The sequence below is a fragment of the Cynoglossus semilaevis genome, chromosome 1 (assembly GCF_000523025.1).
Source record: "Cynoglossus semilaevis isolate Cse_v1.0 chromosome 1, Cse_v1.0, whole genome shotgun sequence".
NCBI lineage: Eukaryota > Metazoa > Chordata > Actinopteri > Pleuronectiformes > Cynoglossidae > Cynoglossus > Cynoglossus semilaevis.
The window spans coordinates 23,730,300-23,758,120 of record NC_024307.1 but is presented as its reverse complement, the minus strand read 5'-3'; the positions used below and the strand labels follow the sequence as shown (position 1 = coordinate 23,758,120).

At 41.7% G+C, this 27,821-nt stretch overlaps 2 protein-coding genes across 8 annotated transcripts in view; one reads left to right on the top strand and one right to left on the bottom strand.

The window, feature by feature from the left end:
* col4a6 (collagen, type IV, alpha 6) overlaps positions 1-18,185 on the bottom strand; it is an 87,252-nt gene extending 69,067 nt beyond the window's left edge. For 4 of the 6 annotated variants that reach the window (XM_008320315.3, XM_008320324.3, XM_008320340.3 and 1 more), the window contains exons 1-5: positions 18,044-18,185; positions 15,531-15,614; positions 14,189-14,300; positions 13,680-13,908; positions 4,863-4,962 (exon numbers count right to left, since the gene is read on the bottom strand). The gene's annotated coding sequence lies outside the window, so the exon portion shown is untranslated. Of the gene's footprint in view, positions 1-4,862; positions 4,963-13,679; positions 13,914-14,188; positions 14,301-15,530; positions 15,615-18,043 lie in introns of all 6 variants that reach the window. The other 2 variants (XM_025062710.1, XM_025062712.1) reach the window with 2 other exon arrangements.
* col4a5 (collagen, type IV, alpha 5 (Alport syndrome)) overlaps positions 429-27,821 on the top strand; it is a 31,194-nt gene continuing 3,801 nt past the window's right edge. Inside the window, exons 1-48 of one of the 2 annotated variants that reach the window (XM_025062723.1) lie at positions 429-823; positions 11,667-11,723; positions 11,820-11,909; positions 12,308-12,352; positions 12,766-12,810; positions 12,902-12,964; positions 13,866-13,919; positions 14,010-14,036; positions 14,222-14,302; positions 14,388-14,450; positions 14,537-14,572; positions 14,707-14,748; positions 14,826-14,918; positions 15,551-15,604; positions 15,695-15,751; positions 15,842-15,886; positions 15,981-16,034; positions 16,138-16,179; positions 16,440-16,533; positions 16,763-17,047; positions 17,128-17,217; positions 19,372-19,442; positions 19,539-19,730; positions 19,803-19,971; positions 20,145-20,237; positions 20,329-20,433; positions 20,510-20,607; positions 20,690-20,840; positions 20,921-21,034; positions 21,153-21,320; positions 21,459-21,548; positions 21,641-21,787; positions 21,867-21,965; positions 22,047-22,136; positions 22,233-22,372; positions 22,456-22,582; positions 22,677-22,856; positions 22,941-22,991; positions 23,079-23,264; positions 24,494-24,502; positions 25,648-25,656; positions 25,991-26,124; positions 26,511-26,583; positions 26,678-26,749; positions 26,844-26,972; positions 27,078-27,176; positions 27,252-27,464; positions 27,561-27,738. In XM_025062723.1, coding sequence (XP_024918491.1) covers positions 752-823; positions 11,667-11,723; positions 11,820-11,909; positions 12,308-12,352; positions 12,766-12,810; positions 12,902-12,964; positions 13,866-13,919; positions 14,010-14,036; positions 14,222-14,302; positions 14,388-14,450; positions 14,537-14,572; positions 14,707-14,748; positions 14,826-14,918; positions 15,551-15,604; positions 15,695-15,751; positions 15,842-15,886; positions 15,981-16,034; positions 16,138-16,179; positions 16,440-16,533; positions 16,763-17,047; positions 17,128-17,217; positions 19,372-19,442; positions 19,539-19,730; positions 19,803-19,971; positions 20,145-20,237; positions 20,329-20,433; positions 20,510-20,607; positions 20,690-20,840; positions 20,921-21,034; positions 21,153-21,320; positions 21,459-21,548; positions 21,641-21,787; positions 21,867-21,965; positions 22,047-22,136; positions 22,233-22,372; positions 22,456-22,582; positions 22,677-22,856; positions 22,941-22,991; positions 23,079-23,264; positions 24,494-24,502; positions 25,648-25,656; positions 25,991-26,124; positions 26,511-26,583; positions 26,678-26,749; positions 26,844-26,972; positions 27,078-27,176; positions 27,252-27,464; positions 27,561-27,738 — 4,676 coding nt within the window. In that variant the 5' untranslated portion in view covers positions 429-751. The remainder of the gene's footprint in view (positions 824-11,666; positions 11,724-11,819; positions 11,910-12,307; positions 12,353-12,765; positions 12,811-12,901; positions 12,965-13,865; positions 13,920-14,009; positions 14,037-14,221; positions 14,303-14,387; positions 14,451-14,536; positions 14,573-14,706; positions 14,749-14,825; positions 14,919-15,550; positions 15,605-15,694; positions 15,752-15,841; positions 15,887-15,980; positions 16,035-16,137; positions 16,180-16,439; positions 16,534-16,762; positions 17,048-17,127; positions 17,218-19,371; positions 19,443-19,538; positions 19,731-19,802; positions 19,972-20,144; positions 20,238-20,328; positions 20,434-20,509; positions 20,608-20,689; positions 20,841-20,920; positions 21,035-21,152; positions 21,321-21,458; positions 21,549-21,640; positions 21,788-21,866; positions 21,966-22,046; positions 22,137-22,232; positions 22,373-22,455; positions 22,583-22,676; positions 22,857-22,940; positions 22,992-23,078; positions 23,265-24,493; positions 24,503-25,647; positions 25,657-25,990; positions 26,125-26,510; positions 26,584-26,677; positions 26,750-26,843; positions 26,973-27,077; positions 27,177-27,251; positions 27,465-27,560; positions 27,739-27,821) is intronic. The other variant, XM_008320352.3, reaches the window with a different exon arrangement.

Sequence of the window (27,821 nt, the reverse complement as noted above, 5' to 3'; positions counted from 1 at the left end):
GGTCGTCGTATGGGTTTAACCGTCAACAATCTGGCCGGAATGCAACATGTCCGGGCCTATAGTCCAAAAAATGTCAAATCAAAAGCGTTTATGCCAAACCTTTCTCTCTGCCGTGCGTGTGCGCGTGCACAGCCGCGGGCTCCTGGGTAAGGATTGGACAGGACAGAGAACGAGGGGGGCTGCGAGGTATCCCTCCGCTAGTGTGGGGGTCTAGAATCAGTCTGCAAACTTTGATATTAATTCATAATTCCAGATGATGGAAGTCAGGACTATTGGGATTAATGTGAAGTCCTGGAAATAAAACTGGGACAAGGACAGACCTACACCGAGCCGTGAAATGACGAGGGAGGAGGGGGGCAGAAATCACTGAGGGGGGAAAGTAGATCCGTCTGGGCAGGTTTGCAAAGTGGAGTGCAGACAAAGTTAGAGAGAGAGAGAGAGAGAGAGAAAGGGAGAGAGCACAGAAGCGCACCGTGCCAGAGCAGGAGCAGGAGCGCAGAGGAGGAGCAGGAGCAGGAGCCGGACGTGTGCGCGTAAAAGCTGTACCGCTGAAGTGAAGCAAGTCTTTACCAGAGTGTTGTCGAACTGCTGACAAGAGTCAGTCAAGGAAGGAGACCCAGAAACACCGCAGGGTCATGACGCGCGCCTAGAGACGCGCGCCTAGAGACGCGCACACGTTGCTGAAAGTTAACGCGCTATCGCAGAAGAGGCAGCGGCGGATCCTCGGTGTCTCCACCGTCGCGGCACAATCATGAAGAGTTCGGCTGTTCCCCTGCTCTTCGCCCTCACACTCAGCGTCGCGCTGCGGCTCACGGACTCTGCGGTAAGTGCGTCGACTCTCTCAGCAACTTTTACCACACATTTGGAGACAACAGAGACGAACAAGAACTATAGAGACTGATTCAGGGCAGCGGCGGTAAAAGTGCTGTGAGTCCGAGGAGCCGCTGTAGAAGCCGAGCCTCTCTGTACTCCGTCTCACGCACGGTTTCAGGTCAGGTGCACTAATAAATAACAAGGGGAAAAAACGCCTTATGTTTTCCTACTTTATTCACGTTCTCTGCTTTTTACATTCTTGCACAGCCCGTGCACGAGCGCACGCGCACTCACTCGTGTGATAGGCTCGTTCGCTTCATGAGGGACAGAATCATCTGTATCAAGAACATGCTACTGCTGGTCTCCGCTCACTTTTATCATCCAAACGTCTCTGCACCGCCACCGTGCACACGCACGTGTGACGCGCACACGCTACAACAGTGACAGCATCTTCCAGCTGTGACAGACAACAGAAACGGACTCTTTTACACTGTGGTTCTGTAGAGGGGAACCCGGTGATGGGTTGACGTGCGTGTGCGTGTGCACGCTCCAGCCGATGTTCTCTAAGACTTACTTCAGCGTGAATGTGTGTTGAACTGTTATTTTTCTCCTCATGTCATATTCTAGCACAGATGAATATTCATCGCCTCATTAATTATTCATGTATGTTTTAATACCACGCCCCTCTAGTAGCAAGGGGGCGTGGTCAGTCATGGTTCAGAAGTGAACTGCTATTTCACTGCACTCGTTTGGACAGTCAGCTTTAATTTCTTTACATTGAACTTTCAAAAGGTTAAACTGCTATAAAATAGCAGTGAAATAACTTTGACGTGAGCATTAGCACAAAGACAATGGTAGACGTTCACGTTTTCCTAAAATACAACTCAGTAGTGCCCCCTGCTGATCATATGATGTCACGTTGCTGCATACTTTTATTGCATTTTGGTCAATTTAAAACAATGACCAAACCTTTTATTTATTATTCTTTAATTTACTACTTTGTGTAGTACATACAAACAGAATATCGCCTCATGCTGGTCATTAATAACTTTACACTAATAGAGTAATCACATCGTAAATACTGATACCGGTTGACATGATCGCGTTCAAAAAGGCTAGAAAATCATGATTTGTTTAGACTAATATTTTACATTTCTGTTTAATGTACCTCACTGCTGCCCCTGCTGGTTTAATTTATTATTGCTGTGGCATGAAAGACAGAATGGTATTTTTTTCTTCAAACGTTTTACTGAAAAAATATGTCTATTGAGTTTGGTATTTTTTTCTTCAAACGTTTTACTCATACTCTTTACACCCCCTGGTGGATACAAAGTAGAAAGACATTATGACTAATGCATAGATACATGTACATACTGTATAGGAAGATTCAAATATATAACAATTATTTAAAGACAGATGTTAATATTTCTATTTATAGACATAAACCTTTAGTATCTTTAAAAGTCACTTCTTATCCAACCTTTGGGTTTGAGATTTTTATGCATGAACTGATTTCTCTGTGTGTGTGCTTGCAAGTACGTGTGTGTGCGTGTGTGAAGTCATAACATCCTATGATATACATCTTATCTCATCTCCATGAGTTAAAGCTCAAATTTTTTCTTTTTTTTTCTTCTTCACTTTTAACTAGAACTTTATTTTCTTTCTCTTTTCTTTTTACTTTATTTCACTTCATGCACAAAGAAAATCAGCTCATAACATCACAGGTGCATGAGTTACTGTATGTTTTAAGCCACCACGTGCACTTAATACCATGTGCTTTTAGTACCAGGAACGCTCACTAACTGCAACAGTGAGCACAGAAACTGAGATCCTGGGAATAATAGTGTTGGACGATATTGGTTAAAAAAAAAAAAAAGATTCCCGATTATGGCATTTTGCTGATAAATATGATGATGAATAGATCACAACTGCACTTTCATGTTTCTGACTTTAAATCAGTTACCCTGTGTTCTAATATGATACTTACAGATCATCAGTCAAGCTAACGTCTTTATTGTAATAGGCTCAAATAGAAAGATGTGATTAGTGACCAATCAGCCATGTTTGAAATGTGTTAACATTAAAAATTCATCAGTAACTCTTGTTGCACAGACACATTAAAACTAAACAGGACAAATAAGGTTAGAAGACAGAAGTAACAACAGTGAACTGTGTCTCTGGTCAACTTTAACTATTACTAGTTCTTTGTCCACCTCCCCTAACCCTCCACCCTTCTCCTCCCCCTCCTATCCAAAACCCTGCTCCCTCTGCTCCTCTTCAGTGCTAAAGGCAGAGTAAACAGCTGGTGTTTATTAGAAACTTCATTATTGACTCCTCTCTCTGTGTGTGTTTGTCACCAGGTTTTAGAAGGTCAAACCCTTTTTCTGTCTCATGTTTTATTTCTCACACAAACGCACCCACACACCAGAGGATTTGTACTAAAGTCACAAACTCCTGAAGTGCCAGGGTGAAAGGTCAAACACCTAAAGGCTGAAGCTGTGATTCCTTCAAACCTCTTCCAGATGAGAGGAGATGTTTCAGTGAGGGTGAGGTTTTAGATGTGCGTCAGTGATGGGTCTGTGGACCAGAGCTTGATGATTTGTCTAATGTTTTTCTACATAGTGTTTTTTAATAAAAGAAAAACGACATTCAACCAATAACAAAAAAATAATTAAACTCATCAGGAAAACAAAAAAAACACACACGCTTTATAATAAGCTAAAAAGTTGTTCTGAAAACTATAAGGTATTTGAATAATAAAACAGAGATTTTTTTTTCCATGGACATTGGTGAGGCAGAGTGAGTAGTTTACAACTGTCACACACCTGTTGCTATAGTCTGTCTGATATCCCTAAAAAATGTTGTCTGTAATATTTTTAAATTGTTTAGATTTAAAATGTTCTATTACCACAGACCGTTATTAATCATTATTATTGTTTCTTTCAGAGTAGATGTAAAAAAAAACCAACTGTGTTCTGACTGTGTGGGTATTAAAGGTTTCTGTAACCTCAAACACACACACACACGGACAAACACTCCCCTGTGGTCTTTGAGGAAAGCCCTACTTCCTCCATCGTGTGATGACAGAAACATGTGGCTGAGACTGAGAGAGAGACTATTAGAAATAATGAGGAAATAAAAGAGAGAGAATGAAGAGGAGAAGAACAGATGAACTCCCACACAAGTCCATGTGAGCGTGTGACTGAGAGAGAGAGAGGGAGAGAGGCAGTGAGAGAGGCAGAGAGTGTGTGTTTCATCAATAAACTGTGTTTTTGCTTTTAATGACATTCTAGCAGAACTGTTTTGTACCAGGAACTCTTACTCAGGAACCGTGTCCGACTGTGTTTCCACTGTGGTCAAAGACCAGTAAAAACAGTCCTACCTCCAGAACAGGAACTGTTTTAGAACTTAATACAGTCCCTGGTAGGTGACTAGAAAACAAATACATGGTTCCTAGTTCTGTCAAGGCAGGAGTGCAGTTCAACAACAGTTCCAGCTGACAGAACATTTCCCAATTCTTCATTTTTCTACAATACTCAGTTTATGAAAGAAGAACGTGTTCCGTTGGTGTATTCATCTGTGTGTCTGGGAATGTTCTCTTCTCTGAAAGAAGGAAAAAAGAAAAAAAGGAAAGAAAGGAAGTTGTTGTGTAAAAGAAGAGGTCAGGAAAACAGAGGAGGGATGACCAGGAGGAGGTGAAGATGTGTGGAGGTGGACTTGTCTCTTAGCCCAGGGCTACACACACAGAAGTACACTTGGTTACACACTATCACACAACACACATTCAGATGAACAATAAAAAAAAATCAAGGTTGTAAACCACTCTCTCCTACACCAAAGTCCATAGAGAAAATCTGTGATTTTAGCTCACAGACCAAAGTCCATAGAGAAAATCAGTGATTTTAGCTCACAGACCAAAGTCCATAGAGAAAATCAGTGATTTCAGCTCACAGACCAAAGTCCATAGAGAAAATCAGTGATTTCAGCTCACAGACCAAAGTCCATAGAGAAACACAGTGCTGCCTCTGCTGCCTCCGGTGGTCACTTACCAAAGTCCCTGTTGACTCCATGTTCATTGAGTATGAAGTCCTCCATCATATACCTTCTCTCACCTTCTCCACCAGCCACTCCTCCTTTCTACTGCTCCTGCTGTGTATCAGATCACATCAATGATAACTTACATACAGTAAATACAGCAGCAACAAACTCTCTGATTGTACCAGAGTATGAGCTGCCACCATGTGTGTGAGTTTTAGGTGGTCTCAGTTATTCTCAGGTCACTGTGCCAGTTGGAATGCAGCTAAGCCTTTGGTCTGATCTGAGGATAATGATCTGGGCAAGGTGCATGTGCGTGTGTGTGCGTGTGTGTTTGGAATTAAGCCAAAACAGTAAATACAAATTAAACATTATAAGAAGAAAAAGCAGCAAAGAGTTATCCCCAAACATCTTTGACACAACCATTGACCTTTTCTGTGTCAGACTGAAGGTAAAACTCAAAAGTGTGAGGCTCCAGTGTGAGATTTGTCTTGGTGCACGTGTACGTGTGAGCATGCACGTGTGTCAACAATGAATTCACAGCATTCCTGTCTCCTTTAGACAAACACACCCTCTGCTGTCCAGAACAACAGGGAACAACACACACCTGACACAAAAGAAGAAGTAAAGAGGGCAAAGTCAGAGGAGACGGGCACAAAATAGACCAAAGGGTAACTTATAGTTAGCCTTAAAGAGTTAAAAGTCCATTTGAAACAGTTACTCCAAAAGTTAAGGATAAATGTAAAGATAGCGGTTAGCAGAGAATGTTTACAGTGACCACAAAAGTGGTAACCAAGAGAGAGCGAAAATGTTAGTGAAAGAAATTATCCTTTAAATTCAAGCTTTAAGTAGCTAAAGCTAACTGTTGAGTCATCAATAAAACACGAGAATGTACAAGAATGTAGTAAACTCAAATGTCACACCAAAAAAACACTAACATAAAGATTAGAAGAGCGCAAAGGAACCCTAAACGTGTGTCTGGAAATGGCTAAAAAGTTAGCAAGAAATTAGCCAGGAAATCACTAAGAGATAACCAAACAATAGCCAAGCCCAAAAGTAGCCAAAGAGAGGAGATAATAGTGAGCCACTGTATTTTTTCCTAAAATATCCCTGCCACTGTTTCAGAACGTCCTGTGCTGCTTTGTTTCGTGTTTTCAAAATTGCAGACCATAGCTTTAATCTTCCACTTCATCCAAATGCCTCCGATGTGACGTTATGAGTGGAATTTCAGAGCTGATTCTGCGCTTGAACTGTGTCCTGAGGCGACACATATCCAAGTTTTCACCTGGCAGCTGCCGCTACCTCTCTAATTTCTCTGCGCCTGCAGACACCTACAGGTCTGATGTTAGACTCCGAGGGAGACAAGGCCGGGGCAAGTCTGGACCTGTGCTCTGGGCAGGGCAGGGCAGGGCCAGGTGGGGGCCAGGGTGGGGTAGGAACCGTGGAGAATAAGAAGTATGTATGTGTGCATGTATTGAAACGTGCAAATTATACCCTGTGTTGCTGTGACGGAGTAGGTTAAAGCTGCAGCGGGTTACAGTGAGGAGGCGGGAATTTGATATCCTTACCATAGACCTGCTTTGATTAGTACATCATGTGTTGACACTAATATACGGCATGATTTTTATAGGCTCAGAATTAAGGTTTTATGTTCACATTAAGCAGGAAAGTCTGCCACGTTTTCACTGCCAGCAGACACTCAGTGAATCCTCTCTCCAAAATACTCTGCTGATACAATCTGTTATTATCACTTTATGGTTATCAGCATGGAGTCTGCTCCCTGTTCTGTTTCTCTCCAACAAAGACTCTTACAACAACAACAAAAAGTCAAATAAGAAAATCATTGATTTTAGCACACAGGGACAATGCCGGTCCTCTCCTGCCTCCTGTGGTGAACTTTTGTCACTTCAGTTAATCCAAATCCACCATTAGAAACTTAGTGATGGAGGCAGCAGTGGACCAGCGCCCCCTGTGTGATCATGAGGTAAACTCATTGATTTTCCTTATGGACAAACATTTTTTTAGTATTTTTTAGTATTTTAGAAGAACCAATCAAGCCCACTGACATTCACTGACATGCTAATGATTGAAGGGGAGAGCTGAGGAGCAACAACAGTAACGCCAATAAAACGATTCCATTCTTTCTGGGCTGCTCTTTACAGCATGTTAGAATTCGTTCTAATGTTATAAATGTTGCCATTTTCCCCGTTAAGTGTGCTGATGTTAAATGGGTGTTAATTACAGGTTATCTTCATATACCCTGCAGCCACTCGTCAGAGCAGGAACTTTTGTTCTCAGGTGTGATTTATGAGTGTGTTGCGCAGGAAGTGGCGGCGATCAGACAAGCTCTGTGATGAATTAGTATTATTTTGGTTTTAACTGTGTGTTTCTGCTGAGAAAACCATGGCATTGTGGAATGTTTTGGGAACTGCTGCTGGTGTTAGTGTTGGTGTTCCAGATCTTTCACTTCCAGTCCTCTATCTGTTTCAGTGTTGCAGCACTGGGATCAAACACGTCGCTGCCTGTTGAGATCCGTGGTTCAGTAAAAGTTGAAGAAAAACTGGGATGAGGGAGCGTGTTTTTACAGATGTAAGAACGAAAGAAAGAGAGAGAGAGAGAGAGAGACGGTTTACATCTCCCCGAAGCTTCAGCTGTTGATCTTTAAACAACTATCAAACACTTTTCAGTTTTATCACGTGTCTTTATGAGAACCACTGCTGTGAACAAGACACCAGTCTGCAAACATCTCACGCTCCCAAACCTCTCTGCCTGCCATAACAGTCTGCTTGTACACTGCTGCCTCCTGTGGTCACCTTGTGTCACTGAGGTTATATTGGTTATGAAGACAAAAAGGTAGATCACCATCCTCCTGTGTCTCCTGTGAGCTAAAATCACTGATTTTCTCTATGGACTTTGGTCTGTGAGCTAAAATCTCTGATTTTCTCAATGGACTTTGGTCTGTGAGCTAAAATCTCTGATTTTCTCAATGGACTTTGGTCTGTGAGCTAAAATCTCTGATTTTCTCAATGGACTTTGGTCTGTGAGCTAAAATCTCTGATTTTCTCAATGGACTTTGGTCTGTGAGCTAAAATCACTGATTTCCTCCATGGACTTTGGTCTGTGAGCTAAAATCTCTGATTTTCTCTATGGACTTTGGTCTGTGAGCTAAAATCTCTGATTTTCTCAATGGACTTTGGTCTGTGAGCTAAAATCTCTGATTTTCTCTATGGACTTTGGTCTGTGAGCTAAAATCACTGATTGTTTCTGTGGACTTTGGTCTGTGAGCTAAAATCTCTGATTTTCTCTATGGACTTTGGTCTGTGAGCTAAAATCTCTGATTTTCTCTATGGACTTTGGTCTGTGAGCTAAAATCACTGATTCTCTCTATGGACTTTGGTCTGTGAGCTAAAATCACTGATTGTTTCTGTGGACTTTGGTCTGTGAGCTAAAATCACTGATTCTCTCTATGGACTTTGGTCTGTGAGCTAAAATCTCTGATTTTCTCTATGGACTTTGGTCTGTGAGCTAAAATCACTGATTCTCTCTATGGACTTTGGTCTGTGAGCTAAAATCACTGATTTCCTCCATGGACTTTGGTCTGTGAGCTAAAATCTCTGATTTTCTCTATGGACTTTGGTCTGTGAGCTAAAATCTCTGATTTTCTCAATGGACTTTGGTCTGTGAGCTAAAATCTCTGATTTTCTCCATGGACTTTGGTCTGTGAGCTGAAATCACTGATTTTCTCTATGGACTTTGGTCTGTGAGCTAAAATCTCTGATTTTCTCCATGGACGTTCTGGTTTGAATTGTTTTCAGAAACAGTCCTATTCATTCCTCAGTCATGTTCAAAAAAAAAAAAAAAAGAAAACAAGAAGAGTTAATTTCTTCTTTGAAGAGGAAAGGAAACAGAGGCGATGAATTTGAAACTCTGAAGGTCATTCTCTCTACTGAGCAGGAAGGTCACAGAGGTCAAAGGTCCACGAACACAAGCAGATGAAAAGAACCACAGAGAGAATCCCCAAAGAGGGAATGATGATCGAATGTTAGAGATAAAGCTGATGCGACCATGAGGGTGATGAGGGAGAGATGAAAGGGTGAGACAAGAAGTGGGGCGGGAGATGTCCAAATACCATTAAGCATCAGCAGCTCTGAGTTGAAGTCTGAAGCAGTGAAGAGGAGACAGAATCAGAACTGAGCTAAAACTGAAACAGAACTACCATAACCAGTAACAGTACCAGAAAAACAGAACCCAAAGTCTTCTGCTGACCGAGTTTGGCTCTGAAAAGTTCCCATTTAAATTGTGATGATAAAAAATCTGTTATCTGAAAGCTTACTGTCTCCCCCTGGTGGCTCGTTGGTAGAACTGCAGCTGTGCATTAACTTATCAAAAATCACACTGTGTGTTGTTGCTGCTTGTGCGCTTCACACACCCTGTTTCTATGATGACTGCATGTCTGTGGTGTGGTGGGGTGTGTGTATGTCTGTGTGTGTCTGTGTGTGTGTTTAATCATCAGCGTGTGATAAAAAAGGGGGAATTCCAGTCTTGACAGTCTAATCCCTGGTTGAATATGTTCATCCCTCCCTCCCTCCCACTCCTCACCTACAGCTCAGCTCCATCTCTATTTCTCACCAGTTAACGATACCGAACCTTTTAGTTTTGCCGTTTCTCTGACCATCACAGTTCCACTCATGTCCACAAAGAGCTCAGCTCCCTGACTTTGAGACACCTTCAGAGCAAATATCTCTACCATCTCCATACAGGAACCTCCTTGTCTCTTTACACTTACATCGAAGTCTGACCAGAAGCTGTTTCATGGTCCCAGGATTAAAACCTGTCACACCTTAAACTGAGGGTCCGATGGGTTTGGAGCCCTCAGGCTGCAGATGTGTTTGTTGGCCCCTGCTCTCTACTGTTCTGAACAGTGACTCTGACTGGAGCCAGTGTTGGAGTTAAAGTTGAAAACACAGAGCAGAGTCTCTGACAGCACAAGGAGTGTAATCCACTTAGAGACGGTCAGTGGGCTGCAGAAATGTGCTGCACTCACTGTGAGCCCTTAGAGTGGGAGACACCAAACCTGCCACAACACCAGGGGAAAAAACTGATGGTGGACTGGTACCACAACAACACCCAGAACAACAATGATAACAACCCTGAGGTGGACACAACAACAGAGCCAACGTGAGAAACACACCAGAGGTCATCACAGGTCATTTTCTCACACTTAGTTTTTTTTTACCTTGTTGTTCACATTCAAGTTTCAATGTATAGACTGAGGGAACCCCGAGGTGACGCCACACACTATGTTCACAAACGCTAACGTGTGTGTGTGTGTGTGTCAGTTTTGATTAAATGAGACATTAGGTGTTCAAACTGAGGTGTGTGGATCTAAATTAAGAACAGTCAGAACCACAGAGACTGTCAGATCGATAAATCATGGGTCACATGTGGGAAGAATTCAGATATGGGCCAATCAAGACTTCATTGTGATGAGAGAGAGAGAGAGAGTTGAAAATAGTTGGAGCTGCAGGTCTGGACGTGGGAGAGCAGACTGTATTGTGCTGAAGCAGACCAGTGACTAATCTGGAGATTCAAGGTTCTTTTTCTTACACACACACACACACACACACCCTCCCGTTCCTACATATTTATTCATGTTCAATACTCTGAATCAACAGCTTTGTATGATTCTGTCTATAAACCACTCACTCTGACAGGAGCTGCTGGCCCACTGCTGTCTCTTGTGGCCAGTTTATGTCACTGAAGTATATTTTTAAAAAAGTTTCAGACCCTGCGTACTAGGGGTGTGTCGGTACGTTACGTACCTGTCCACACAGTAAACACTTAAGGCTGTCACATGGTTATCATCAGGTTAGTAAAACTGGAACAGAGGGATCTACGTTTGGAATCACTAGAGAAGAAATAAAGCTAAATAAAATGAACCAGTGCCATGAATGTTTGCATGTTAAATGTTAGTAAAAAAAACTAAATCCGTATTCTACAGTGCTGTAGAATATCAGTACAGTACAGTGTCAGGAAATATCGCAATATTTCAGTGTATCAATATTTTCTTATCCCCTGTTAAAGGCTGAGTCTGTGTTTTCCCTCTGGACTCACTGATCCACTGCTGTGTGAACAGGTGCAATCACACCAGGTTCAGCACGTTCACACCAACAATCAGTGTGTCCACACTGTTATCTGTGCAGACAAAACTTTGTTTCACTTTTGTCCTTTAACTTTTAGTAAATAAAACTCCCTGGTTTTCTCATCACCAAATAAACCAGGGAGAATTTATATATGTTTCTATGCCTCATCTGTCTGGGTAAGCCTTTCTCTGCTGTCTGTTAGAATAGAGCTCCCCCTGCTGGCCAGAGTTCATAACTCCCCTGTATCTCTAGATTACCTTTGTGATGGTACCATAATGTCATGTTAACATTACTCTGTTTTACCTGTACGTCAAAATGGTTGGAGTATGGTGGTTTTATTTTCTTTTTTAAATAAGTCTCAGATAAAAATTCCTATCATGATTCCAGAATGCTTTATTAAGTTGTACAGTGGTTTCCTTGGTGCTAACTCTAAGCTAACTGAGCTATCTCTCTGCTGTATTTAAGCTAACCTTCCATTAAAAGCTAACATAGTTGAACTAGTGAATTTTGATTCTGTGAATGTCAATTCATCTCTCAGTTTTCTGTGTACATTTTATTTATTACCCATCGATCAAGACCTTTCCTGGATCATCCAGTTGTAGATGAGTAGAAGCTATTTGATTATTATTGATCATATCATTGATTATTAGTTCTGTTTTCTCTATTAATTGGCAGGCGTGTCAAGGATGTGCAGGATCAAAATGTGACTGCAGAGGAGTGAAGGGAGACAAGGTCAGTGACTGACACACACACACTGACACAGAGTCTCTCTCTCACACACACACACACACCATCATCTCGCTCAGTTTCCGTGTCTTCTGTTTTTAGGGTGAACGTGGTTTTCCAGGTCTGACTGGACAACCTGGAGTTCCAGGATTCCCTGGACCTGAGGGGCCCATTGGCCCCAGAGGGGAGAAGGTGGGCGGAGTCTGTTATTCTTTTATACAGTTTAAACTCAGATCTGCTGATGTGATGAGATGCCTCTGAGCTAGGACTGGTCTGAGATCAGTTTTTTCCAGTTTTACCTTCAACGTAAATTAAAAAAAAATAAATAAATAAAAAAAATATTATTATGGATCTGTATATTCCCTTTTATTATAAAGTATTGTATTGTTTAAATTATTGTTGTTAATAATAAATCTGAGGAATAGACTATTTTATTTTAAATCACCAAATATGTTTCTTCTTTATTTATTACTTATTCTTATAGTTCAAATGAAATGAAATTCATGACCTTTGTAAAAATAAAAAAAAGATAATTATGATTATCATGAACTGTTACTGATTCTGGGCCTGGTTCTGGTCTGGTTTTGCAGGGCAGTGAGGGGCCTCATGGACTTTCTGGTCCAAAAGGAATTAGGGTGAGTGTCAACACAATATCATTACATTTATTACTTTTATTTATTTATTACCTTGTTACTTCTATTATATTCTATTATATTATTAGTGATTTTAAAGGCTTAACATAACTTTTCCATTAATTGAAATGTGTTTATTATGTAAAATAATAATATATCATAAATGAGCTAAACTTTATTATTCTGTATATATGTATTGTATGGTATCATGTTCGTTTTTTTTATCTGATTTGATAAAAGATGTTTTAGACTGGTTACCACAGTTGACCAGCAGATGTCCTCATTTTAACACTACATACCTGACCTCCTTTTTTATCTGATTTGATTTAATTATTTGATGTGTTTTTGTTTAAATTATATTTTTTGATCATTTTAATTTTAATTCATTTATCTATTAATGTGCTTCCTTCTAACAGGGACCTTCAGGATTACCAGGATTCCCAGGAACGCCAGGACTTCCTGTGAGTTTCCACATGTCCAAAGATAAAACAAAATACATAATTAATATTGCCAGACAAATTGAAAATGTAACTTTGTTTGTTTGGCCTTCAGGGTCTGCCTGGTCAGGATGGACCTCTAGGACCCAGAGGAGTTCCAGGATGCAATGGAACTAAGGTAGAATCCCAGGAGGAGTCTTCCTGGGAATGACGCCTGGAGTTAACCCAGTGTGGCTTCTAAAAAATATTTGTCTAAGAATATCAGGATTATAGATTTCCTTGGTAGGATTACTGTCAGAGAATTTATTAGGATATAATGATTATACTACAGTATCATTGTGTTTATTGATTTTACAACAAATCACATGAGCGCATGTTGTAGGTCCAAAAGTTATTAATAAATTATAATTAAAGTCATTAATGATGACCATGGTGAATTGTTTAAATTATTTTTGTCTGACCTATTCCGGAAATTAAAGTTAATTTTAATAATTTTAATTTGTCTAATTTTACATTGCGACATGTTAAACGTATTTGTAATTTTGGTTTGTTTATGTCATGTTTAAATTCCAATGACATATACAAATTAACAATAAATGAAACGGACATCCCATAGTGCTGGAAGTTTCAAGCCCAAGGTTTTTTTAATGGGAGAAAGTGAAAGGAGCTAATGCTAAATGTTAGCTGAGTGAGGACCTTAAGAACAAACGACATGGAGTTTCCCTCTACAGGTCACTGCACACAGACACTCAAACTATCTGATGACAAAGATAAAGAAAAGAAAAGACAGACCGCCAGCTCTGTTGCTAATGGCACGCTAACATGTTATCTATCAATTCAATGTTATCTTAGGAAAAGACTGATGTAATTTTAAATAAATACTGTATATTTACCTTTGGTGAACAATGGTCGGCCGGCTGGACCACAGATACATGGATACATAGATAGATGGATGGATGGATGGATGGTCGGTTGGATGGATGGTTGGTTGGTTGGATGGATGGATGGTCGGTCGGTCAGTTGGATGGATGGATTTTGTCATGGGAACCTAATTTATTTCCCTTGCGTTCTGTGCCCAGGGTGAACGTGGTTTTCCAGGAGCAGGAGGAATTCCAGGACAGTCTGGACTGCCGGTGAGTCCAAGGATCAAAGATGGAAAATGGGGAATGTTGTGATTTTTGTTTCTTTTCTGAATTTTCTGCTTTTCTGTCTTTATTGATCAGGGCCCACCAGGTCTGACTGGACCAAAGGTAGGAGATAAAACTATTTTAATTTATCTGAAAAATGACATTTAGCTGTGATTTCTGTTAAAATAAATAAAAACAATTTTTATTATTTAAATATTCCATTTTTATCATTACTTTTAACTCAATTAGAAGCAGATTTTCAGTGTTTTACTCACAAATTCATTGGTCTTTTCTTCATTGGTCCACAGGGCGACCCAGGTGACATCATCTCCACCAATCAGTTTGGAGAAAAAGGAGCCGTGGGGTTACCTGGTTTACCAGGGGTTCCTGTGAGTTCACACACACACAAACACACACACATAAACACAGTGAAGAACAGGATCTGTTTTCAAACCTATTTGTTTTGTGGACTAGGGTTCTCCAGGATCTCCAGGTCTTCCAGGCCCTACCGGTCCTTTAGGACAAAGAGGCTACGAGGTAAAAACTCACAGCTGACCGTGACAACGATGATCCAAATCCTCCTGACCTTTAATGAACTGTGTTTGTCTTATCATTGACCTCAGGGTCGTCCAGGTCCTCCTGGTCCTCCAGGGCCAAAGGTCAGTCCACTCATCTTATACTCAATCATACATCTACATTTCTGCTCACGTGTGTCAGAAAATTTAGGCCTCTTTCATTTAAGTCTCTTTGACTCTCAGACAGTGTCTCTTCTTCTTCTTTTTCTTCTTCTCAGGGGAACATGGGTCAGAACTTCCAGGGTCCTAAAGGAGAGAAGGTAAGGAGAGGACCTTCTAATGAACCTGGGTTCTGTTTTAGTCAAGTTTTTTTTATTTCTGTCTTTACATCTCTCAGGGTGAACCGGGTCTTCAAGGACCTCCAGGTCCTCCAGGTCAGGTTGGAGAACAAAACAGACCTTCAATCACAGAGATCCAGAGAGGAGACAAGGTGAGGGCCATCTCCTCTGCATTGACATCATCAGTGAAGTCACTGATGAGCCCTGCTCAGTCTTCATCATAGAGCTCTGAAATGGGAAGGAGGAGGAGGAGGGATTCTCTGACATCTCTCTTCTTTTCCCTTTCCTCTCTATTCTTCTGCTCCTCCTTGTGTATGTTCCTCCTCCTTTTCTATTTCCTCTTTACAACCATCTTCTTCTTTTCACTGTTACATTCTATTCAATCTCCTCCTCCTTACCTCTTCTTTTCATTCCTCCTTCATCTTCCCCTGATCTCCCACATTTAAAACTTTTCTCCTAAACGTTGACTTTTGTTAAGTATTTTTACACAAACACCTTGAATAAAACGACATAGTACTGCAATATAACCGATAAGCCACACGATGGCAGCAGAGAAACTAAATAGACTAGAGATTCTAAATATAGACGAGGAATATATTTTTAGATTTCCAGAATATTAAAATAATAATCTGATTATAATCTGATTATATATATACACTTTATATATTTTTATGCATATATTTAAAATGTTCTCCCTTTTTCTCTTTGTTTTTGTAGAGATTTCTTTATACAGTCCATGAATAATAATATATTGAAATATTTACCTTTTGGTTATTTTCTCCAGGGTGATCCAGGACCTCCAGGACCCAGAGGTGACCAAGGTTATCCTGGTTCTCCTGTGAGTCTTTCTGCAATTAAGTTTAAAAAAATGTAATTAGTGTAGTAATAGTCAAGTATTGAATAATGACAATGTCATCTGTATGCTCAGGGGCCCTCTGGTGGAGCAAAGGGGGAGAAAGGAGAAGCAGGAGAAGCAGGAAAAAGAGTGAGTTCACATTAAACAAGTTTATACACAATTATTACATCATGTTTAGTGTTGTTTTATTTAAAGCACTGAATTTCTTTTCTGTTTCAGGGCAAACCAGGCAAAGATGGAGACCCTGGTCCTCCAGGCTTCCCTGTGCGTCATGAAAATACAACACACACACAAACACACACACGTAATATCTAGACCCCTCATAAAGCTTTAGCTAATTTTTGTGTTTTTCTCTCAGGGAACCAAAGGTGATGGAGGTTTACCTGGTTCTCCAGGAAGAGACGGAGAGAGAGTAAGTTCTATATACAAGTTACTTTGTATCCTGTTAGCATAAAGGCTACATGAGTGCACGATGAACAACAAGCAAGAACTAAACAACATTTTGTTTGTTTTAGGGTCAAAAAGGAGACCGTGGTTTCCAAGGTCCACCTGGACTGGTGTGTTTTTATTCTTTTACTCATCTTTCAGCCACAATAATAATAATAAAAAAAACAACTAAGAAATACATTCATATACTTTTTATTATCTTTAATTAAAATTTCATTGGGGAAAATATTTCTATACTGCACTATATTGTGCGAACACCAGGTGTTCCCATTTAACTTTATCAAATATTGAAGTATTTTAAACGGCTCAGCCTTAAAAACTATTTCATTATGTATTTGGCTAAATATCATTTGCTTTGATTGTCTTTAAGGTGATTGGTGGACAGACTGGAGGTCAGGTTGGTCCCAAAGGTGAACCTGGTTTCCCAGGATCTCCTGGATATAAAGGAGAACGAGGACCCCCAGGTACAACAATGAATCATTAGCCAATTACAGTAGGCTAACAGAAGCTGTCAGCTAAACACAAAGTAACCTGACACAGGCTAACTATTAGCTCTGTTCATGCTAATTAAGCTAGTTTGTATTAGAATCTTTAGGAATTTGTTGGCTAAGTTTTATTTCAGCTTTCACACTTTGTTTTCGATCATTTTACCTTTTATTATCTAATTATTCTAATATGGAAACGTGTGTCCAGGTCTGACAGGACCACCTGGAACTCCAGGTCTCCCTGCAATCGGAGGCAGTGGCCAGCCTGGATCCCCAGGTTACCCTGGAGAGCGGGGTCAGAAGGGAGAGTCAGGTGCCCAAGGAATCACACTACCAGGTCCTCCAGGTCGCACAGGAGCTCCAGGTCCTCAGGGTCCTCAGGGACCACCTGGACCTCCTGGCTTTTCCACTGGACAAAACTGTGAACCTGGAAATCCTGGACGTCCAGGTGTTCAGGGAGAACGAGGGTACCCCGGAGAGTCCGGTCAGAAAGGTGAGTACTAGTCAAAGGTCTTAGTCGAACCTGGAACACTTCAAAGACTTCTGTACTCAAATGATCTGATGCGGTTCCAGGTGAGAAGGGTGACACCTGCGTCAACTGCTATGGAGGAACCAATCCTATTCCAGGACCTCAAGGACCTCCAGGACAACCTGGACTTCCAGGTAAGACCTAAGAGTAGTTCTTTTAGCTTCACTTGTCTGATTTCTGACTGACTAATAAACTGTGATCTTTTCCTTCTATTCGTGATAACTGTTGGACATAAACATTTACAATTACACCCAACCAAAACTGATACTGATATTTAAAACATCAAAACCAGGAATAGTTTACAATTTGAGTGGATTCATCTATTTATTTTTTTAATATTTAAGGATTAATTCTTTTTTTTAAATAGTCCCCATTTACCTTCTACTGCAGACACCATCTAAATGTGCTCCTCCCCTCTGTGTTAGAGAACTCTCTCCAGGAGAGAAGAAACTCAAGATTAAAGATAGCGGTGTCCGGTTGTTTGTTGCAAACGAACAAATCGATTACGTAAACGCACTGTAATATAAAACGAAAAATGTATTCTGTATTTTTACGTTTGCCATCTAAGCTGCAGTTATCCGCCAATCTGACGGAATCGGACCGAACGTAACAACAGAAATTAAGCATTTGCGGAAAGTACTTTATTTCCGTACATTGACGTCAAATCCCATGTACGTCACAGGACATACAGTATGTCCATCGTTCTCGAATTAAAGATGGCGGCGCCTCGTCACTGAATGTAAACAAACGGAGCGACGGTTACTTTCTTTATAAATTATATATATTTCTTTCTTTTTTTTAAGGAATGGACTTGTTTCTATGTCTGTTATAAATAAATTAATCCCCAAGACAAATTCTAATACACATTTTCGGCAGCAGGAGAACTTCAAAGCTACAAATGAGCACCTGTTATTTAAGAGTTTAAAAACCTTTGAATAAAATATTACAAATATTACTCACAGTGAAGGTAAGGCACATCTGTGTAAAAAACAATCCAAGACGAGATGAAGAAGAAGTCAGAGAGTATAACTAGTGTGAAGAACTAATGTAATGAGACACAGCTGAGCCAGGACGTTAGAACCACTGATGAGGCTTTTCACAATAAAACAGGAAGTTACTCATCTTTATATTTCTTTCCTCTCCCAGAGACAGGGTGAATCATGGTATCTGGACTTTTAAGGACCTGTTTATTGATAATGTATTTGCCATTTATCAACAATTTAAAGTATTTTTCCAAATACAACTCTGCAAGTAACTTCCTTACTTTTCCTAGTTTACCTGGAAACTCTGATCTAGATGCTTTGCTTTAGCCTATTCTAAGACTGAAAAGCTTCATCTCAGTTATCTATAGCTTCAATGTGTACGAATTCATTCAGTTCCATAAGGATCCTGTGATACAGGGGAGTCTATAACTGATGAGCTCCGGCCGCAGATTTTAACACAGGTGCATAAGCAGTGGTGGACAGTAATGAAGTAGATGTAATTCGTCCCTGTACTTCAGTAAAATATAAATGTATCTGTACTTTGCTATATTTGGCCAAACTTTATACTTTGACTACACTACATTTGAAAGTAAATATTCTTACCTTTTTATCCCATTGCATTTTGTGAAACCTCACGTTTCTTTTTCTTTCTTTCTTTTTTTACATGAGTCAAAGAATGATGTCAAAACCATAACCACAACAATCAGGGCTCCACATGTAATTTACTGTGAACTCCTTTTGGTTTTGTTGAGAGATTGTGCTGGTCACATAGATGATGGAAAAGATGACACAGAGTTGACTGAACACCACTCTTATCTTTGTGAACTTTTTGTAACAGAAGAAAGGAAGAGGTTTTATTGTGTTCTCTGCCTGCCTAAGCACAACACAGTTCAGGACTTTACTCTCACATTTATAGAAACACACTGTGTGTCTTTTATTCTGGTAGGTTTGATGACTGGCAACCAAATGATTTAAAATGGAAACGTGTATTGGACTAACACCTATTTCTGTTGTTTATGTTCTAAATATTATTATTATTATTATTATCATTTCATTATCATTATTCATATCATTTCTTTTACTATTTTGGCCAATGCTGCATATAATTTCTTTTACTATTTTGGCCAATGCTGTCGTACGTTTTCCCTTACTTTGTTTTGTAATACTACAGCAAACACCAATCTTTCTCTAGCACTGAACATTTTTCACACTTAGTCTCCTTAAGCAAGTTGGTAATCTTACAATTTTTTTTCAAAAATGGACAAAATCATGCAAAAACAAACTTCATATTCCTGTCGTCCTCAGGAATCCCTGGCAGCCCGGGAACAAAAGGTGACAGAGGTTTTCCAGGAGCTCCTGGTACTATCGGTCCCGCAGTGAGTTATTCTTCTCATACCATCTTCAAAGTAAAAAAAGAATCCTAAGATTTTCAAATAATGACCAGATGACTAACAAGCACCATCGTGTTCCAGGGAAATCCTGGTTTTCCAGGTACCCCTGGATTAACAGGAGAGAAAGGAGACCCAGGTGAGGCCATCACAGTGAGCGGGATCAGGGGGGACAAGGGTGACACTGGCTTCCCTGGGCCTCCTGGTTTGCCTGGTCTGGATGGACGACCAGGTCGTGATGGACAGCCTGGTCTTCCTGGGCCTAAAGGAGCTTCTGTAAGTGATTGTTTTTAGGAGTACGTATGTTTGGTTTCTATAGTTCCTTTCAAGACTGTTTCTGTTTTTCAGGGATCCCTGCTTGTTAAAGGTGAAAGGGGGACTCCTGGTGAGCCCGGTGCAGCTGGTATTCCAGGGGACAGAGGTCCCCCAGGATCTCCAGGCTTTGGACCTGCAGGGCCTGTAGGAGAGAAGGGTGTCCAAGGTGTCTCTGGAAGACCTGGAGCTCCAGGTCTACCTGGTAAAAGGATAATCTTTTTTACTTTTCCATTAATAATCCACGTACACGTATCCGTATGATTTTTTACGATATCCACATATGATTTTATGATGGTTCTAGTCAATTGATGTGAGGTAAATACCTAATCCAAAGTTCTTCATCCACCATTGTGCTCTTCTTAATTTTCTTTTCAGGTGCTAAAGGAGCCCCAGGTCAGGCAACTGCAGCCAAAGGTACACCAGGACTCAGAGGAGAGGATGGAGAGCCTGGATTGCCTGGAACACCAGGTATAAAATCCTGATCTGTGCCATCTCAGAGACAAAGGTACCATCATTTGTTGTTGGATTACATGTTCTTCTCTTGCCGCTCTGTCCACAGGTAGTCCAGGTTCTCCTGGGCAGCCCGGTTTTCCTGGTTTGCCAGGGGCTAAGGGTGATCCCGGACTTCCAGGAATAGGACTTCCAGGACCCCCAGGATCAAAAGGTATCGACACCAGCAGCTGCAGCTTCTGTTCTTCTGACACAATCTCTGTATCTGACATTGAACTATCCCTGTACAGGATTCCCAGGTATTCCTGGACAACCGGGAGCTTCTGGTGGACCAGGGAGACCAGGAATAGATGGACTACCTGGGCAGCCTGGATTACCTGGATCCAAGGTAAAGAGAATGATAGACAGAAAAATAAGTATGAAACCACAGCAGGAAATTGATGACTTCATGTATATGTATCTTCTAACAGGGTGAACCTGGCTATGGACTTCCTGGCCCTCCTGGTTTATCTGGAGTACCTGGAGCTAAAGGTTTGCCAGGACCAAAGGGAGATCCTGGTTTTCCAGGCAATCCTGGTGCACCAGGAAGATCCGGCTTTGATGGCTCCTTTGGACCCAAAGGTAGGAGTTGTACTAAAAGAGCGAATGATCTGTTAGGTACCACCTGGTTTACCAAAGTGCAAACCCATTTTTCTATCCAGGTGAGCCTGGTATCCCCGGTATCCCTGGAGCTCGTGGTCCACCTGGACCTCCCTCTATCGGTTCCTTGGGCGAGCCAGGTCCTACTGGACCTCCAGGCCCAGTTGGTTCACCCGGTAAGAAGCATAACAATAACTTGAGATAATCTGTGCAGATGACAGACGAATGGTTCTGTGTATGAGGCATCAGAACTGTTCTCCATCAAGAGAGTGAGGTCTTACCTTTCTGTCACAGGTTACCCTGGTCAGAATGGGCAGAAGGGAGACCCTGGCCCTCCAGGTCTAGATATCCCAGGTCTACCAGGGGATAGAGGAAATCCAGGTCTTCCAGGATCTCCAGGATCGATTGGACCACCAGGACCTCCAGGAGGACCTGGACGAGATGGTCTACCTGGGCTGCCAGGTATACATCATCATCAGTTATTAGTGAAATGAATTATAGATTTTGGCGGTCTGCAAAAAAGTGGTAATGTTTTGCCAACTTGTTCTTAGTCAATTTCTGTCTAATCAACAAAATGCTTATGTCGTTCTATGTTTGTAGGACAGAAAGGAGACACAGGACTTGTTGGACCACCAGGACCATCAGGAGGACCCGGAGGCCCAGGAGGACTTGGAGCACCTGGACCTAAAGGTAAGTATTTCCATTTTCCAGTTTTGTACGTGGTGTGTCTCAGACAGACCAGGGCGTTTGGACCTGTCTGATTCTCATGTCATCTTCTCTAGGTGAACCAGGATTCCCCGGCAGAGATGGAGGACCAGGTGGTCCTGGTGTCAAGGGAGAGAGGGGTGACCCTGGTGTTGCAGGACCACCTGGTACCATTGTGACATCACAAGCCACAAAGGGTACCAAAGGAGAGCCAGGACTACCAGGTACCTCTGAAGACATCTTTCATTTATCAATGACTCAAACGTCTTTTACAAAATCCTAACATTTTGTGATGTCACTCAGGTGCACCAGGCTTTCCTGGTCAAAAAGGAATTTCTGGTTTGCCTGGAGACTCTGGGTTGCCAGGAGGAGATGGTCGCCCTGGACTTCCAGGACCAGCAGGTATTGATGCTTTACCTGGTCATGCAGCATCCTGTTTTAAGACAATTGTTTTCTTTGCTGAACCACGTGTGTTGTTTATAGGTCCTAAGGGAGATTCTGGATTCCCAGGAACCCCAGGTGTACCAGGAGGTCCTGGAGCAAAAGGAAGCATGGGAGAAATGGGATTTCCAGGTGGGTTTATAAACGTTGTCTTTGTCTTTGTTCTCCATTAGGTTCCTAGGATTTCGCTTTATGTTTGAACTTACTTAAACCTTGATGAAATCTCAGGGCCTTCGGGACAGAAGGGTCTACCTGGTCAGTCAGGACGGCCAGGATCCCCAGGACAACCAGGATCACCTGGTTATCCCGGAACTAAAGGTGATCCAGGCTCTACAGGAGTGGGACCACCAGGAATACCTGGACCTAAGGTACAGAACCCAACAAATGTCATGTATTCAGGGTGTTTCCTTCATTCAAAATGGGAGTTCACACCACTTCCTCTTATCCACAGGGTGAGCCAGGCCAGCCAGGGTTCCCAGGAGGTCCAGGACTCAAAGGAGCACCTGGAGCACCAGGTCTTCAAGGTTTACCTGGAGGACCAGGTACCAAAGGTGATCCTGGTCTCCCAGGATTTCAAGGTAGGTCTTAAAATCTTTCATCCTCAGATGCCTAAATAAATCAGGATGTGAAATGAGGAAGCTGAGTCTATTTTATTTTGTGCTCTACGTTCAGGTCCTCCTGGTAGTCCAGGTCCGAAGGGTCTTGATGGTGGCCCTGGTGGCCCTGGTCTTAATGGAGCTCCCGGAAGACCAGGAGAATCTGGCCGTCCAGGATCAGCAGGGTTGCCAGGAGAGAAAGGTCAGCCTGGTCGTGATGGAATTCCAGGACCAGCTGGAATCAAAGGAGAACCAGGTACGTCTTTTACCTTGGGATTTTTTTGTAAATGTAATGATAGTAATGTAATGAAATTCACTCCATATCTTCAATCTTCTGCAGGTCTGCCTGGTTATGGTGGTCCTGGTCCCTCTGGTCTTCCTGGTTTACCAGGTGAGTTTTACATGGAAAAATGTGGACAGACTCAACAGTTCTGCTTACTGTTCTGTAGAAGAATCTAAATTCTTAATCGCTGTTTAGGTGCTAAGGGAGACCCAGGTCTTCCTGGTCCATCCGGATCTCCTGGATTCCCTGGCTCCAAAGGAGAGGCAGGTTTCCCTGGTAACCCAGGTGCTCCAGGAAATATCGGACCCCCTGGGCCACCTGGACTGGCTCTGCAGGGCCCAAAAGGACTTCAAGGTCCACCTGGTCCACCTGGAAGAGCAGGTAAAGCAGTTGAACGTCTTACTTGCTATAGGAAAATGCTGCCTGGCTTTCCTGTAGACAAACAATTGGTCTTTACACTGAGACTTCAAATAAGTCTTAATTGTGAAAAGCCCTCAGTCTAGGTCAGTGGTTCTTAACCTCGGGTTCGGTGAGTCAGTCTCAGGAGTTCGGCGGAGGACAAGACACACCCGACTCATATGATTCGTGATGACACGCCCCCCCACTTGGCCATCACTGAAGGGTTCGGTGAATGCGCATATGAAACTGGTGGGGTTCAGTACCTCCAACAAGGTTAAGAACCACTGATCTAGAGTGATGAGTCCACAGACCACAGTGATAGTCCAAAGTCCAAAGTCCATGGAGGAAAACCTCAGTTTGGCTCATCCTCTGGAAACTTCCTTCAGAAAAACTGTTGGACATTTGTATCCCAGAAACAGATACTTTTTAAATTTGAACTTCATGTTTGAAAACCAGGCAGGATTTCAACATCCTTCTTTCACACCTCATTGGTTGATTTGCATGTTACAAGCCACACCAATTGTTGGAGGCACCTGTCCAGATTCACTGCCATCCATTCTCCACCTGGAGAGAATGCTGGGGAGCTCTCAATCTGTGACCACCCCCCACCAACCCCTCACGATTCCACACCCACCCTCACCTTTGTTTTCTCCCATTCTTCTCTCCACAGCTCTGAAGTCATGTGATGTCATACGTGTTTGTTTGTCGTCATGTGATGTCATTTCCAGGAAATATTGGTGTCAAACAGTTGAGTCTGAGACAAACACCAGAACTTCACACCACACAGTTATCACATTTATTTATCTGACCCTTATACCTGTCTGGCCTGGGTTTTAGTTCAGCCCCCCTCCCGTGCTGCCATGTTGGTTAACTATTATAACTATTTTTGGAAATGATCCATATTGTTTTCACTGCTTTGTTTGGATCTCTTCTGGTCAGTGACTAAGGTCTAAAAACACTCATTAAGTCAAAGGTCAAAACACAAAAGAATTCTGGTGATTTTGTCGGACTCCGCTGTTCTGATCCGGAATCAGTATTTTTTCTTTTGTTCCACTAATTGATCAGGTGCATGGTCACTGTTTGACACACACACACACACACACACACACACATAAATACCAGACTTGTCAACATTGTTGTCTTTGCTCTGACCCCGCCCACACTTGCTGTGGCCCCGCCTCTTGTCATGATGATGATGTCGAACATCGCAGGTCCTACAGGTCAGATGGTCGGAGATTTGAATCTTTCTGCACGTTTTTATTTATCAGTTCGTTTTCATAATCTCTGGTTCAGTTTCTAAAGGTGAATCTGTTTCCTTTCCTGACTTTTCTCTCCTCTCCATTCTTCCTCTGCACTCACCATGGTTTTAATCCACCGTTAAGAAGTGAGCACCTTTGACAAATTTAAAAATAAAAGATTTTATTCTATAATTTTAAAGAAGATTAACACACCTGAGATTAGCCTGACGTGTCACCTCAGCATGGATCTGAATCACACACAGAGTTTTGACTGTGACTAAGAATGTGATTTTTTTTCTCACCCATAAACACAACCCACAACTAACTCACCTGAAATCATAAAAAAGTGTTTTAGTTTTCATTCTTATTGTTTTGTCCTGGCTCAGATTAAAGCCACTCCTTCTGAATATTGACATAAATCTACAAACATTTAAGGTGGAATCTGTGTTTAAGGTCAGAAGATTTATCGAACTTTATAGGACTTTATATTTATTTAAAATTTTAGATACAAAAGTTTAATGACTGCATTTTCTTACAAGTAAGTTTACTGTTAAAGTGTAACTTAAACAACAAGTGATAATTTAAACAATTTAGATTTTATCATACAAATGTGAAATTAAATTTACATTCTAATTATCCGTTAGATTAAAAGCTAAATTCAAACACACATCTCTTTTCAAATTAGATTTTCTTATATTAACAAACTTTATTTTATCTAAGTTAACTAGAAATATACATATATTGTAAATTAAATTACATTGACCAATGTTATGTCTAAAATTAATTGACTATGACTATGATATTTTATTACATTTAAAAAAATGTTCAATCCTTATTTAAATATTGATATTGATTCAAAAATACTGTTTTCATCACATTTAAATAATGTTACATTTAAAACTATTTAAATGCAGACATCTAAAGAAGTTAAATTCCAAGTTAAATAAATAATACATGATATGTATTTTAACCTCAAAGGTTTTTTTAAACAACTACAGGTTCATTTATGGCGTCTAGAAGTGAAAAGACTGTTTGTTTCTCTTCTTTTTTCTAAAACTAAAAATCTTTCCTATTTTTTCTCCTCACCAACGTGGATTCTTCTTTACCCGGAATTCTGGGAATCCCAGGTCTTCCAGGTCAGACTCCAGAGGATTGATGATTTTAATTTTATACTGTTTGTGAAATGGAATAAATATTTACTTTTTGATCTGCTGTTACTCTTCAAGGATGTGATCACGACTCTTTCTGGTTTATTTCCCTATTGTTTGTTGTGCATTTGTTTAAAAAGACTGGAATCAGTTTTATTCCAAGTTTTACTTGTGTACATTTTACAGATATACTGTACATTACAAAAGCACCAGCAGGGGGCAGGAGAATTTTCATGGGAATATAAACTGATTCCAGCCCAGGTAAAATCCCTGTGTATTTTGCTGTAACTCACCACTGACTGTGTCCCGTCTCTGACTGAAGGCCCCGCTGGCCCAGAGGGTCCACGTGGACCCCAAGGAAGTGGCGGCGTCAAAGGCGAGAAAGGAATTCCCGGTTCTCCAGGGCAGCCAGGTTATGGAGGACAGAAAGGAGAAAGTGGAGTTCCAGGATTTCCTGTAAGATCCAGATGTGTTCTGTTCTAGTTACTTAGGAAACGTATTAACCACTCACTCTACCATACCAAAGCCCATAGAGAAAAACAGTGATTTTAGCTGACAGGAGCTGTTGGTCCACTGCTGCCTCCTGTGGTCAGTATGTGTCACTGAAGTTTATCTCAGAAAAGGATTTCCAACAGTGAACATAAACATATAACACGTTTGAACTGAGTGATGGAGGCAGAAATGGATCAACAGGTCCTGCTTTTGTGAGCTAAAACCACAGATTTTCACTCTGGACTTTGGTTTGGGACAAAGGTTTAAAAAGATCTCTGATCTGGTTAAGATGTGTGAAACATTTGACTCTTTGCTGGGATTTTAAAAAAATCAACCTTTGTCCTCTCTAGGGGCCCTCTGGTCTCCCAGGTTCTCCTGGTCTTAAGGGAGACATTGGTCTTCCTGGCGTTCCTGGATTTCCTGGTGAGTCAACCATGGTGTACCAACATTGTCATTGTTATACCAAAATGAGGATTTCATTTTAAATATTCAACATATTTATTTTATGAAATGCCAGGACCAAAGGGAGATTCCGGCCTGCCCGGTGGAAGTGGTCTTCCAGGAGACCCTGGAGATGTTGGACTTCCTGGTGTGTGAAATCTCCTATTTCCAAATTACCACCAACCTAGATCTGTATGAGCACCTCGGGCAAATTATTCAAACTTCTTACTTTTGATCTCCAGGACTCCCTGGTGACCCCGGTATTGCCCCAGCTCCAATAGTTGTTAAGGGTGAACAAGGTCCTCCTGGTCCTCAGGGTCAAGGTGGTCCTCGTGGACCACCTGGTTCTCCTGGACGTGAAGGACTCCCAGGTGGGTGGATACTCAACATCTCATTGGTTCCTCAGACAAGTTCCCCTCCATCCTAAATCCAGCCTAAATAGAAAACTCTAACAATGCTGCATGCTTGGTGTGCAGGTCAACCCGGTAACCCTGGTGACCCAGGACCTGAGGGTCCTCCTGGATTCACTGGTCCAGCTGGTAGAAAGGGAGATCCAGGACCTGCTGGTCAACCTGGTATGTAAAAACTTTGTAACTCAAAGAACCTGGCAACGGTTCCTGTTTCTAAAAAGCCTTTTGATTTTCTTCCAGGTCAGCGAGGTTTCCAAGGTCCTCCTGGTTCTGATGGTCCGCAGGGTCTTCCTGGTCTCCCAGGAACTGCCTCAGCAGCCCATGGATTCCTCATCACCAGACACAGCCAGACCACTGAAGTTCCCTATTGTCCTGAAGGAACAGGCCTCATCTATGACGGATACTCCCTGCTGTACGTGCAGGGCAACGAGAGAGCACACGGACAAGACCTGGGTACGTCGGCTCCCTCAGACTTCCAAATGTTGAAAGTTTGTTGCTTCAATCAGGTTTAGATGTTTTTCTAACACCTTCCTCCAAACCGTCCTGCAGGAACTGCTGGCAGCTGTCTACGCAGGTTCTCCACAATGCCCTTTATGTTCTGCAACATCAACAACGTCTGCAACTTTGCCTCTCGCAACGACTACTCCTACTGGCTGTCCACACCAGAACCAATGACGATGTCCATGGCCCCCATCACAGGAGAGGGCATCAAGCCCTACATCAGCAGGTAGGCAGGAGGGAGGCTGACAGGGGGGGGGGAGGGGGGCTGTCTGCTGGTGGCTGTACTGTACACCATCTGCTCCACCACGC